The sequence below is a fragment of the Cetorhinus maximus genome, chromosome 12, assembly GCF_964194155.1.
Source record: "Cetorhinus maximus chromosome 12, sCetMax3.hap1.1, whole genome shotgun sequence".
NCBI lineage: Eukaryota > Metazoa > Chordata > Chondrichthyes > Lamniformes > Cetorhinidae > Cetorhinus > Cetorhinus maximus.
Window position 1 is genome coordinate 55,814,123 of NC_135890.1, and position 15,031 is coordinate 55,829,153.

The following is a 15,031-nucleotide window of genomic DNA, read 5'->3' on the forward strand; positions in this document are numbered from 1 at the left end:
GCAACCAGTTTTGGTTAGCCCAGACAGAGAATGTCTAGTGCATGCTTTTGTTGCACATGTGAGTCTGAGTGATTTACTTAAGTTTCTACCTGTAGGAGGATATCAGTTGCTTTATCATTTATGTTGGAGAGAAGTTCCTGAAGATCCCAAATGGTCTGTTGATACTGGTCCGCAGTCGCCTCAGGCAACTCATCAGGTGGAGTGTCACTTAATAGCATTTCCAACTCATCTAAAAGCTGCAAAACGTTTCATGAAAGTCACAGGGCAGATTTAAAACATTTTTCCATTGTACAGCGCTCAAAAGTCTTTGTTAAACACTTCCAACATCTAAATGAAATGGTTCTAAATATTACAGAAAAGAATAATCTGGAGAGACACAACTTATTGAAACTTTAGTTCCGAAAGAATGTCGTAGAACAGTTTTACTCATGCAAGGAAAGTGGGAAATCTCTAACCCAGCAAGAGATAGAGACAGACAGAGTGCTAATTTAAAGAGTGAGTCTCGAGGGGGAAATAATGTACATGAAGCAAGCATTAAGAAAGGGGAAGTTTTGGAACCACAGGAGAGGGAATGGCAAAATAGCTTCTAAAAATCAGGTAGCGGCAAGAGCCGCACAAGGAGGGTTTAACAGTGTAGGGATCACAATGGCCAAATTTCGAACAAACACCAAAATTCCTAATAGATATAGTAGATATGGAGGTTTTGTAGCGCAGTGGCTAGCATCCCTGCCTCTGATCCAGAAGCTCTGGATTCAAGTCCCACTCCAGGACTTGATAGTCAAGGAAAGAATGTTCATAGCACTGCCCAACAGGTTGAGTATCATTCTGCAAATCCTTTCAACACACATCAATGGCAGGCGGTAAGAGCAGGAGAGATTCCTAGTCAGCCACATGACAGAAAAAAAATTGGGGCTTCTACCATCACTATGCATAGATATGGACTACAACATGCATATAAAAGTGTGTGTTGCCACAGCAACTCAGACTCCTTGGGGGGCCGGCTGGTTTAATTGGCTGGGTGACCACTGTGGATCCAATTGGTGCCAACAGCACAGTGTTCAATCCCCATTCCAACTGGGGTAGATTCAGGGCCGCCTTGCCCTACCTGTGGTGGAGGCCGTGGCACTATGGGTTAGACCTGCCTTCAGGCAGAGAGCAGAAGAAAAGTAGATATAGCTGTCTCCGTGAGGAGTTCAAAACTATATTTTCTTAATGATTATATCCAAATTATTATGATGTACATGTGTGAAATGAAAAGCATATGCCTTGGTGACAATGCAATTAAGGGATTTTTTTGCTGTACAGGATTAACATCGTGGTGACATTTAATCAGATTCATATAATCTATGAGTAATTTGAAACGTTAGGAGGTAAATGCAACCTGCTTTGGAGACCTAGGCCAGGATTTTACAGCCCTGCCACGGCGTGTCTACCCCCGGCGGATGCGGTGAGCCATTTAAATCTCCATTCAGTTCAGCGGGACCATAATATCCCACCAGGCGGGAGGGGCCGTAAAATCCTGGCCCTACAGTTCCCAAAGCTTTCCACCATTGAGTATTTCCTTGTGTCATTACTGGGTCTTTTGTACATTAAATTATAGGGGACTATACTTCAAAAGCACTTCATTGGCTGTAATCATAATTGCTATGATTAATCAACAACTTCATTATCATGGAGCCACTACCAGAATGGGAGATGATAAGCCATATGGATCTTGATCTTGTTCTCATCTAGCGTTCATTATTGTAATATTATCGTGTGTTCCAGTGTCATATTGCAAGAGATGAAAACAAACAAAACAAATTAGCCCAGAGAGATAGAAACTTCCTTGGACCTAACAACAGTCTAAGGATTAAAATGTTTATTTAGCCAAGTGCTTACCTGTAATATTGTTCTACCCCCTTCAAACAAAGACTTTATGTCTACATTTGGATTCTCTTTAGAAAGGTTTATGAAAGTATTAATTTCCTGAGGTATTGTTGGATCAGGGGTTCCATCACAGCGCATGTAACGTTGCCACTGAAGGAACAGAACCAAACAGCAAATATTTACAATGGTAGGCTACCTATTTCAACGTTGATAGTTAAACCAAATATTTAACATCATAACCTAAACTGCAGATTTAACAGAACTGAAATGTATTTATCTTCAAATTACATATTAACTTGTTCTGAAATAAAAAATAAATAAAAAAGCATCTCTTGCATAAATTGTTTGATGCTCCCCAGTCATCTTGTGCTCAGGTTGTCCTTTTCTTTCCACAGTTAATATATTTTTGCTTAAAGTGATGCCAATGTCTACATTTTATTTGAGCAATCATTATTTCTTGTCAAAATAAACAGTCATCCAACTCCATGTCATCCCATTTTTGAAGGAGAACCTTCCACTCATTGTGTTCATAAAGAAAATCTTTCAAGCATAACTTCTGAATTCAAATTATTCAAGTTAAGAGAACATTTGAAACTAAACGACAGCTAAATTTGTGAATTACCATGTACCTATAGATGACAGAAGTATATTTTCAAATTTCAGACATGAACATCTTACATACTCTTTCATTAAGAATGTAAAACCCTTCAGCCAGTCTCTGGACCTGCCTGTGCTTCATGGGGAGTTGGCTGCGGGCTTGTGCCCAGAGTTGCTGGTTTAGCATTTTGTGCATTCAAGACTCACTTAAGAGACTTGAGCACAATATCCAGGCTAACAATGCAGTGCGGTACTGAGGTGCCTTTCTTTGAATGAGATATTAAACCACGGCCCTCTCTGATGGACATATAAGATCACATTGCACTACTTCAAAGAAGGGCAGGTGTATTCTCCCCAGTGTCATAGCTAATATTTATCCCTCAATCAACATCACTAACAAGCAGATTTTCTGAAGATTACCACATTGCTGTTTGAGGGTGCTTACTCAGTGGAAAATTGGTTGCTGTGTTTCCTATGTTATAGCAGTGACTACACTTCAAAAGCACTTCATTGGCTGTAAACCACTCTGGGACACTGCGTCATGAAAGGTGCTTTAACAGCAAGTCTTTCTCAATTTTTTTCTTCTCTTTTCAAAGACTAGGCTTTTGCCCACAGGAAAATAGGACTATCAACTGGGATGTCAGTGTCAGACAGCTCTCATGTAGCTCCTCATGGTCAGAGGTTTTGGAAGCAGGATATCTGTCAATTGTTTCAGCTAGGAATGAAGCGTTGCCAGAGGGGTAAGCTAAAGAGAGTGATTTAAACAAAAATAATTCAATGGAAACCTGACAAAAACAGTAACCTTTTTATCTTGGGAAAAGTTAAGAAAATCCCACTCCATTCCATAGCCTAAAGATAAACGAACATAAGAACAGGCCAGTCAGTTTAACCTCGGTGGTAGGGAACCTTGATAAATGATAATTCAGGACAAAATTAACAGTCACTTGGCCAACTGCAGGTTCCAACACAGATTTGTTATGGGAAAATCATGTTTAACTAACTTGCTTGAGTTTTTAATGAGGTTACTAAGAGTGTAGCTGAGGGTAATGCATCTAACGTGGTGTACATGGACTTCCAAAAGGAAGTGATAAAGTGCCGCACATCAGGCTTGTGAGCAAAGTTAGAGGTTAAGGAATAAAAGGTACAGTAGCAACATGGGGAAGAATTTTCCCCCAAACTTCAAAAGGCTATGGACAGGTTGGTGGAATGACTGGACAAGTGGCAAATGAAATTTAATGCATATAAGTGTGAAGTGATTCATTTTGGTAAGAAGAGCGAGGAGAGGCGATATAAAATAAAGGGTACAGTTTTAAAGGGGGTGCAGGAACACAGAGGTCTGGGGGTATATGTGCACAAATCATTGAAGATTGAGAGAGTGGTTAAAAAAGCATACGGGATCCTGAGCTTTATGAATAGGTCATGGAGTATAAAAGTAAGCAAGTTATGATTGTTGTCATCAATTTCCCCTCATTAACATGGCCGTTTTTTGCATGTGTTGAGTCATCTATTGTGTATTCTAATGTGGCTGTGGAACTTGATTGCAGACCTGCATGGCTTTCCACAGTGCCGAAAAGGATGTATTGTCTAAACTGCCCAGTCTTTTTAGCTTGCCTTTTGACCAACTGTTTAATATGTCTGGAGTAGATAGTCCATGTCTCACCAGCATATACAGGGGTGGGTATTACCGCAGCTTTGTACACAGCAAGTATTGTTGAAAGTTTGATACCTTGTTTCCCCTACAGTTTCTTGCATAAACAGGCAAAGTGAGCTTGCACTGGCAATTCTATTTGGAACCTTACTGTCAATACAGACATTTCTGGAAATTGTGCTTCCAAGATAGGTGACATTATCTACAGTCTTCACGCTTGTGTCATTGATAGTTATAGTGTGGGGTATAGTCAGAATTTGTTGGTGGTTGGTGGATATCTCTGCCTTCCTTAGGCTGATCATTAGCCTATAGTCACCAGCCACTTTTGAATAGTACTCCATGATCCTTTGAAGGCCATGCTCACAGTGCGACACAAAGGCACAGTCATTGACAAGCAGCAATTCCCGTATCATCATCTCTGATACCTTAGTTGGGGATTTCAGTTGTCTCAGGATGAAGAGATTACCATCTTTTCTGAATTCGATGTATATTCTATCAACGTTTTCATTAAATGCTCCAGAAAGCATGGCAGCAAAGAGTATACTGAAGAGGAATGAGGCCATGACCCTGCTTCACACCATTTACTACATCAAAGGAGTCAATCTATTCACCATAGTCAGTGACTCTGGCCATCATTCCATTGTGAAACTGTTGTGTCAGATTTACAGCTCTATCAGGACATCCAAGTTTCCACAAGGGACTTCTCCATTTTCTGTTCAAAGACCTGTCAGGTCAACAAAGGCACAATAAAGTCCCATCTGTTGTTTGAGGCATTTCTCCGGTATTTGCCGAAGGGTGAAGATTATGTCGCAAGTACCTCTGCCTTCCCTAAACCCACGTTGACTTTCTGACAGTACACTTTCTGCTATGTAACTTAACAGTCTGTCGAGTAGAACATTTGCTAGAATCTTACCAGCTGTCACAAGCAGCAAGATTCCTCTGTGGTTGTCACATACAGAATTTTGTCCTTTCCTTTGTACAAGTGAACAATCGTGGTATCCTTGAAATCTTGAGCAATGGTTGGCTGATCCCACATTCTGTGACATAAATGTGTGAATTTGATGGCTAGCTGGAGTTCCCCAGATTTGTAAGTTTCTCCTGGGATCCCACCTGAGCCTGGAGCTTTCCTTGAAGGTAGGAGTCTGATGGCTTTGTCAATCTCCACAGCAGAAGGTTTGCTGCCCAGGTTTCCATAATTGGGCTGGCCTGGAAGCTTGTCTATGGCCGTCTCACTTACAGTGAGTGAGTGGTTAAGCTCACTCCTAAAATGCTCAGTTTACCCAGCAAAATGCTAGGAAGATTAAAACCTAGTCTAACACCTAGATAACTAAACAGCTGGCTACCCAATCACCACCCTCATCACCAATCAACCCCCAACTACACCTGACCACCACCCCCCCAAACTACCCATCCAATCCGACTACTCTTGCGACTCCCCTGACTACCTCCCAACTCTCTCCCGACCCAACTACCCTTCCAACCCGACCTGAACTGACTACTCCCTGACCACCCCTCCCCGTCTACCCCCTGACCACCCAACTAACCCCCCGACCCGACTAATCTCCCGACCTGACTCGACCCAACCCTCCCAACCCAACCTGACTACCCTCAACCTCATCCCGACACCCAACTACCCTCCCGACAACCTGACTACTTCCTAATTAGCCGATTACCCTCCCAACTTGATTAGACTTCACCCCTCACCATCCGACTACCCTTCCGACTTGACTACCCATCTACTCCCTACCACCTCACCCACCTATCCACTTACCTAGCTCGTCCACTTATCCATCCAACCCACTTACCTAGCTCACCTACCTATCCACTTCTCCACCTCATCCACTTACCTGCCTCACCCACCCACCCACTCACCCATCTCACCTAGCTACCCACTTAACCACCTATCTACCTCACCCACTTACCCACTGCACCCATCTAGCCACTTACCCATTTCACTCTCCTACTCACTTACCCACCTACCCACCTAACCATTTACCCACTTCACCCACCTACCCCTACCCACTTCACTCACTTACAAACCTACCTACTTAGCCATCTCGCCCACCACACCCACATACAAACTTACTCAGTTACTCACCTATCTACCTCACCTACCTGCCCCTACCCACCTCACCCATTTATACACTTACCCACTCACCCACCTACCCTCTACCCACTTACCCACCCACCGACCTCCCCCTACCCTATTACCCACCTCACTTACCTACCTGCTACCCACTTACCCACCTCACACATCTACATATTCACTCATTCACCCACTCATCCATTCACTAACATTCAAACTGGACATTTAAACGTACCATATGGCAGCTAGTGCCATAAAAAGGGGACGTGTCCATTCTTCCCCCGACTCTACTGTGATCTAATGGAGTTCTCCGTGGAGCACTGCACTGCGCATTTCTGTCGAAGCCAAGCTCAGAAGACCTGGCAAGAAATGCACAGTAGGATCCAGCTGGAAGAATTTATGGATCAGATGATCGTTTCTGCTGCTTGGAGGATCTGAGGCAGTAAATTTAATCTTGGAGCGTAGTACCCTGTGGTCTGTAGAGCACTGCTCCTCTCATAACCTGAGCGGAGTTGGGAGTTAAAAGAACAAGAGAAGGGGCAAGACTGAAAGCAGAGCTGGAGAGTTAAAATAGCGCGAGAAGGAGCAAGGCTGAGAGCGGAGCCAGAGAGTTAAAAGAGCACGAGAAGGGGAGAGGCTGAGAACGGAGTCGGAGTTAAAAGAGCGCAAGAAGGGGCAAGACTGAGAGCGGAGTCGGGAGTTAAAAGAACGAGAGAAAGGGCAAGACTGAGAGCGGAGTCAGGAGTTAAAAGAACGAGAGAAAGGGCAAGACTGAGAGCGGAGTCGGGAGTTAAAAGAACGAGAGAAAGGGCAAGACTGAGAGTGGAGTCGGAGTTAAAAGAGCACGAGAAGGGGCGAGACTGACAGTGGAGTTGGAGAGTTAAATGAACGCAAGAAGGGGGTAAGACTAAGAGTGGAGTCAGGAGTTAAAAGAGCGCGAGAAGGGACGAGACTGAGACAGACACAGTAAATTATAGTACACATAGGAATTATTCTAATTAAGATAATTAAAATAAATCAGTAAATACTTTATACAAAGTATAAGGTAAGTCAGTGCAGCTTGGCCATGTGGAATGTGCATCTTCTGGGACGTAGGAAGTCATGCAGCCACAAATTGCCCTCGATGACTACATCTGCAGGAAGTGGCACCAGCTGCAGAAACTTGAGCTCCGAGTTGCGTAGCTTGAGCAGCGGCTGGAATTACTATGGTGCATCCACAAGGCTGAGGACATGGTTAGTACATTTAGAGAGATGGTCGCGCCGCAGCTAAGAAGTACAGAGGGAATGGTTGACCGCCAGAGTGTCTAAGAGAAACAGATAGGTAATGCAGGAATCCCCTGAGGCTATCTCGCTCTCTAAAAGCTTTTCCATTTTGAATACTGGTGAGCAAGATGGTTCCTCAGAGGACTGTAGCAAGAGCCAAGTCCATGGCACCACAGGTGGCTCAGCTGCTCAGCGGGGGAAGAGGAAGAGTGGAAATGCTATATATAAAGGACATATCTTTTTATTTCTGTTGGACTTTGGATTAAAATTACAATGGCTGCAGTTTGAAAGACACATCTATACTGGAACAGTGTGAGGGATATAAACAATGTTGCTGTCCTGGAACAGAGTGTGCCATGAAAGGCAGGATGGTGCTGCGGAGGAATTCGGTCTAATGGGGAACTGCCTGGCAACAACATTTTAATTGCCTGTAACCAGGTGACCAGGGTTTATGTGAGAAAAACCGAGCAGAGTAGCTCCTAACCTGAAAGGAAAAAGACCTAAAATCTCTGCCTCCTGTGTGTTAAGATTCCAGTAATTCTATAAAAATAGCTAGCTGTTTTTTTTTCTCCTCATATCTCTATAATCTGCTGTCTCTCTGAAAACCCCTGTCAAGAGGCAAAAGGGAAAATCACTGTTAGAGACATTGAAAAGCAAGTGCTCAACCAGTGAACTAAAGACTGAAAGTGCTGGGAAGACCACCTCATGTCATCAACAAAGAACTGAAAGGAATTTGGAAGACATCGATCAAAATCAACCCATCGAATCCTGTACTCTAGAATTGGTGCCATTGAACTGTTTTATCCTACCTTTAAAATCCATGTTTTTGTGTGTCTTGTGTGTTTTGTATATGTGTGTATAGGGACTTAAGAAGGGGTAGAGTTTAGGTTATAGAGTTAGAAGTTAGCAGTTCATATTTCTTTCTTTTGCCACTGATTAAAGACAATTTGTTCAATAAACAGTTATTTACTTATTAAGTTTACAAACCTGGTTCTCATATTCTGTTAACCTAAATTAAACAATTAGGTGGGTTGATCAAACTTTTTTCACATTTGTTGAGGGTCGGGGAGCAGTGGGGCTTGATATTGCAGCGCACTATCCCCAGTAAGTTGTGATATATTGTAGTTGGGATTCCATAGTTTGGGCAGCCGACCGGCGTTTCTGCAGCCGTAGACATGGCTCCAGGATGGTATGTTACCTCCCTGGTGCCAGGGTCAAGGATGTCACAGAGCAGCTGCAGGACATTCTTCTGGGGGACGGTTAACAGCCAGAGGTTGTGGTCCACATCGGGACCAATGATATAGGTAGGAAAAGGGATGAGGTCCTGAAAGCAGGCATGGTTTTTTGCTGTTTAAAGTTTCCTGGGTAACTATCCAGGTATGTAAATAGGACCTTCTGAAACCTCTGATTCTAACTCAGAGTTGGAGACTTTTTCAGGGTGTCAGTGAAACAAGGGAATTGCCCATTAGAAGTTGAAACTTCCTGGGCAATTACTGCAGTGTCCTTGTGTTGGGAGCTCCCAGGGTTCCTGTAGCACAGCTCGCCAGTCTTCTGGCACCTCCCGTGTCTAAGGAAGACTGGAAGATTATCACTAGCGCCTCTGCAATTTCCACTCTCACTTCCCTCAGTACCCTCGGATGCATCTCATCCGGTCCTGGTACCTTATCTATTTTAAGTAAAGATAGCCTTTCCAACACCTCCTTCCTCTCGATTGTAAATTCTTCTAGTGTACCAGTTACCTCCTCTCTCACCTCAGCCTGGGTAGCAAGTTCTTCCTTTGTAAAGACAGATGCAAAGTACTCGTTCAACACCTCCACTATTTCTCCAGCCTCCACATTGCAAGTCCCCTTTTTTGTTCCTAATCAGCCCTACTCTTTCTTTTAGGTTTCACCAAAATCCTGCACAATTGTAGCAAGACTTCTCTATTCTTGTATTCCAATCCCCTTGTAATAAAGGCCAACAAGCCACTTGCCTTCCTAATTGTTTGCTGTACTCACATGGTAACTTTCTGTGTTCCTTCTATGGGCACCCAAATCTCTTTGAACATCAACACTTACAAGTTTCTCCCCTTTTAAAAAGTATCCTGCTTTTTTATTCTTATGGCCAAAGTAAATAACTTCACACTTCCCACTGTCCACACAGATATGCTGTGACGCTTTCAGTACCAGTAAGAGGATACCATTTCCTCTGCTACATCCATCAAGGCACCTTTTTATTTGTGCACTTGTTCATGGGATGTGGGCGTGACTGGCTAGGCCAGCATTTATCGCCAATCCTAACTTCCCTTGAGAAGGTAGTTGTGAGCTGCCTTCTTGAACCTTGCAGTGCATGTGGTGTAGGAACATCCACAGTGCAGTTAGGGAGGGAGCTCCAGGATTTTGACCCAGCGAAAGTGAAGGAACGGCGATATAGTTCCAAGTCAGGATGGTGAGTGGCTCGGAGGGGAACTTGCAGGTGGTGGTGTACCCATGCACCTGCTGCCCTTGTCCTTCTAGGTGATAGAGGTCACGGGTTTGGAGGGTGCTGTCGAAGGAGCCTTGGTAAGTTGATGCATTGCATCTTGGAGATGGTACACACTGCTAGTGGTTGGATATACACGTTCTCCCTCACATGTGGACTCCAGCCTGCATGCTACCCTCACCTGGTTTAGCCTGTGAACCAACGTGGCTATTGGGGTGTGGCTGCTGCCATGCACAAGCAGCATGTGGACCCACGGGATAGGCCTTGGTGAGTTTTGGAGACTAGGGTGCAATTATTCATCCAGCTATGAGGTAGGATACAGCTGACTCCTCAGTGACACACGCCCCAAGGAAGTTATAATAAAACTGTATAAAATGCTGGTTCAGCCTCAACTGGTGTATTGAGAAGGAAGGTTGAGGGGAGCTTTAATAGAAGTATTCAAAATCATGAAGGGTCTGGATAGAATAGATAGGGAGAAACTGTTCCCATTGGTGGAAGGATTAAGAACCAGAGGGCACTGATTTAAGGTGATTGACAAAAGAAGCAACTGTGACATGCGGAAGAACATTTTTATACAGTGTTTGATTAGAATCTGAAACACAGAGAGTGATATGGAGGCAGGATTAATCATGGCTTTCAAAATAAATTGGATCATTATTAGAAGAGAAAAAATTTGCAGGGCTACAGGGAAAAAAAACAGGAGGGTGGCAGTATGTGAGTTTCTGTTGCAAAGAGCTGGCAGAGACAAAACAGGCCAAATGCCCTCGTTCTGTGCTGTAACCATTCTATGACTCTATCATTCTATAAGGAGGAAGCCATTCATCCCCTCTAACCTGTTCTGCCATTCAATTAGATCCTGGTTGATCTGTATCTTAACTCCATCTACACACTTTGTTTCTATGTTCCTTACCAAACAAAAAGCCATCTCAGTCTTGAAATTTTCAAATGATCCCTAGCTCCAACAGTTTTCTGGGAGAGAAAGTTCCATATTTTCACTATCCTTTGTGTGAAAAAGTGCTTCCTGACATAGTCCCGGAATGGCTTAGCTCTAAATTGAAGCTAATGCCCCCTTGCTCTGGACTCCCCCACCAGAGAAAAGAGTTTCTCTCTAGCTAAGCTGTCAAATCCTTTAATCATCTTAAACACTTCAATCAATCTTATAGAAAAAAAGTTATTGTGTAACATCACTGCATTCAAGATGACCTTATCAATGCACTTTAATCTTCTGAAATCAAGGGAATATTATCCTACATCAATATTGAGAAACATTACCTTATTCATTTCTCTAAGATTTTTGTGCACCTTCTGGACAGTGAGACTATTTCTTTCCAAAATTTGGTAGAGTTCAGGTAGTTCATTTTCTTTACGTGCCTTATCCTATTTTGAGATGAAAACAAAATCAAATCCATGTCAGCTACATTAAAAAAAAGTTACTTTAATATGTAATTTAAATGTAATCAGTACTGAGTATAATTTGCCAATACTTCAGAAGAAAACATTTGAAGGAAAAATTGTTTGACAACTTGCTCACCTCCTCTCAGCAGGTCATGCATATTGTGCCCTATCATAGATTCTGATCCAACTCAAATCCATATAATTGGCAGGAAACAGGCTGATTTTCTAAGTGGTACCAATCCTACATTCTAAATCAATATACATTTTATCGCAATCAAACTAACTTACGAAGACACCAGCAGAACTCTTACTGCATTGCACATGGATAGTCCTAGTCCTGGAGTATAATTATGATGTTTAGCTGCAAAGATGGCCTGTCCCTTTAAAACCACACTCAGCTGATCCTATTAGAGAAGTCATCTCTGTAGGCACAGAATAACATCAATTAAATGTTAATAGCTGAGGGGAGTTTCTCAAGGTTAGTTGCTTTTTGTAAACAAAAAACAGACACTGCTGGAAATACCCAGCAAGTCTGGCAGCATCCGTGGGGAGAGAAAGAGGGTTAACGTTTCAGGTTGATGACCTTTCAGCAGAACTGGGAAGAGTTAGAGATACAATAGGTTTTAAGCAAGTGACAGGGGCCGTCACTGACCTCATCTCCTCTAGAGATCTTTCCCCCCTCGGCCTCCAACCACAAACAGCCACTTCCGCCTCCTTTCTAAAGTCCACAAACATGATTGTTATGGTAGATCCATAATTTCAGGCTGTTCCTGTCCTACTGAAATTATTTCTTCATATCTCAACTCCATATTTCCCTTCCCTTGCCCAGTCTCTTCCTATCTATATCCATGACTCTCTGATGCCCTGTGTCTTTAACAGTTTCCAGGTTCCTGGCCCCAATAGCCTCCTTTACCTCCAATTTCGCTATACCTCCATCCCCCACCAGGAAAATCTGACAGCTCTCTGTTTCTTGCTTGAACAGAGCCACACCAGTCCCCATCCACTACCATTCTCCTCTGCCTGACTGAATATGTTAAGGATTTGGCTCAGTCTATGAAAGGGTTAAAAATTTAACCCTTCCGGCCCTGTTGAGGTGGGACGCACAGCGGGAGATTCAGCAGCCCAGCCAAAAGTCCGTTGACTTTCGGCAGGACCGGACAATCTCATTGGCGGGCGGGGCTGGAATATCCAACCCAGTGATAAATGCATACATATTATTTTCACAGGCACAGAGAGACAGAGAGATCTTGAAGGCAAGGCTTCACCAGGCAGGGAGCCATGCTTAAGATGATAACACTTGCACCTGCTTTTTACAGAAACATGTTATTTTGATTCTAAAGAATCGCTCAGGACAAAGAGGTCAAACAATAAATCAGAAAATAGTCATGTTACTTGAACATAACAGATTTTCTTTGGGCAGAAATTCTCACTCGGCGGGCAGGCGCGTGCCCGACCCGGACCTGCTCGAGTGTGAAATGACACGGGTTGACATCGGCCGAGCATGCCGTCAACACGCAGTCACACGATAGTTCGGTCGGCAGGCGCACACCAGAGCTGGCAGCACACCCGCCGACAATTAAAAGGCCTGTTAAGGCCATTAAGTAATCAATTAAATTAAGCTCTTCGTTGCCCGTCTAACCTTACAGTTGGTGGGCAGCGAAAAGGCCAAGCGGCCTTTGCATTTTTTTGGAAACCTCATCCATGGGCAGGATAAGGTTTCCAAAAGCAAGTAAAAATAAAACATTTTTCATTAATAACATGTCCCTGCTCATGTAACAGAGTCACATGAGGGGACATGTTTTATTACATTCTTATTTTCTTTATTTTTGTGTATATCCCTTCATCTCCCTGAGGCAACTCCGAAGCTCGCCTTCCTCCCCCCCGCCTGCACAGGCAGCACTCAGTGCTGCCGCTCGCGTTTCACGGTACGGTGTGGTGCGGTGCCGATCACGGGCAGCGGTCAGCTTCCTGACCGTCCCCGCCTGCCCCCACCAAGCACCCCTGACAAGGGCAAAATTTTGCCCTTTACATTGCAAACTTAAGTAAACAATTCAGTCAGGTGCCACGGGAACATCACTGATTTGAGACCTTAAGAAAGAACATCAAGAACTAGAGGGCACAGATTCAAAATAATTGGCAAGAGGAGTAAATGTGATGCGAGGAAACATTTTTTCATCCAGAGGGTGGTTGGAGTCTGGAACAAACTTCCTGAAAGGGTGATGGAGGCAGGTTCGATCGAGATATTCAAAAGGGAATTGGATAGCTACCTGAAAAGAGAGAAGGTGCAAGATTATGGGGATAAGGCAGGGGAGGGGGACTAGGTGGAATGCTTTTTCAGAGAGCCAGTGCAGACCCGACGGGATAAATGGCCTCCTTCTGCACTGTAAAGACACTGTGATACTGTGATAGGAAGGTTTACTTATAGCTGAGACAAAGACAGCAAAAACTACACTTTATATCTCTGATTGCAAGTATAAAACTGGTTTGCTATTTGTTTGAATATCTTATTTAATTTTATTCTCTAAGTGGATTTGAGGTTTGCATTTACTATATTTAGATGAATTGATTTATCTTGCATTTACACTCTGTATTATTCAAAACCTTACTATAATGTAATCCAAGATTTAAGCTTAAAATAAAGTATTAAAAAAGTAGTCTCAGTCTGTAGACCTCACAGACTCTAACTCTTCTAGAATTCTGAATATAGGATTCTATATATTCAGAGAGAGGTTGCTCTATAAGAATAAGGAACCTGTTATTATGTACCATGTATGTACCATCTACCATGTATGTTCTACCTGAGATAAAAATTCCTGAAAAAGGGCATTTTATCTTAAGACCACGTCACCAGTTAACATAGCTGATTAAGCTCTTATTATGACTAGAATTTTTTTAGTTGAGGTTTTAAACTAACAATAAATTCAAAAGGATAGATTTACCCTTGCCGGGGTGGGGGGGAGGTGAGGTGGTGGTGCAGGTGCAGGTAAAGATAACAGAGTTCGAACGAATATGTTCTCACACTGGACAACTCTACATTAACTCCACTCACTTCCTCCAAATAAAAGGTGTTGCTATGGGAATCCACATTGGTCCGAGCTATTCTTGCCTTTTGTGGGATATGTGGTACTTTCTTTGTTCCCGTCCTACCCAGGCCCCCTTCTCCCAACTCATTTTTCAGTACATAAATGACTGTATCAGTGCCATTTTCTGCTCTCACCCTGAACTGAAAAAAAATATCCACTTTGCTTCCAATTGCCACCCTTCTATCAACTTCAAATGGCTCATTCCCTTCCTAGATTTCTCTTTCTTCATTTCTAAGGAAAGGCTATTAACCAATATTCACCATAAGCTGTGCAGTGACTCCCACAACTACCTGCTGGGTATTTCCAGATTTTCTGTTTTTACTTTGGATTTCCAACATGGGCAACATTTTGCTTTTGTGCTATATGCAAACGCCAAGCTCCTCCCCTTGGCCAAGTTATCAAGGTCATAGAAACCGACAAGACATGACTGTTTTTGCTCTCTTTTTAAATCCCTTTTTAAAGAATATTGCAGTGTTATTCCGTTGCTGTTCTAGAAATATGACATTTAAGTCAATCAGGTGCAACTCCAACCACAAACAACATGCATGCAAAAATCAAACGCTTTGAGGTGTGGCGGTTGGGTGTTAAGGTTTTTTTATGTGCACATTATAGAATAAGACAAATTTCAGC

General features: G+C 43.1%; 1 protein-coding gene across 1 annotated transcript in view; it reads right to left on the minus strand.

The window, feature by feature from the left end:
- Positions 1 to 11,295, minus strand: part of dnai7 (dynein axonemal intermediate chain 7) — a 113,192-nt gene extending 101,897 nt beyond the window's left edge. The window contains exons 1-3 of the mRNA XM_078554636.1: positions 11,196 to 11,295; positions 1,882 to 2,019; positions 90 to 236 (exon numbers count right to left, since the gene is read on the minus strand). Of these exons, the coding sequence (XP_078410762.1) occupies positions 90 to 236; positions 1,882 to 2,019; positions 11,196 to 11,204 (294 nt within the window). The 5' untranslated portion in view covers positions 11,205 to 11,295. The remainder of the gene's footprint in view (positions 1 to 89; positions 237 to 1,881; positions 2,020 to 11,195) is intronic.
- Between the last annotated feature and the right edge of the window lie 3,736 nt (positions 11,296 to 15,031).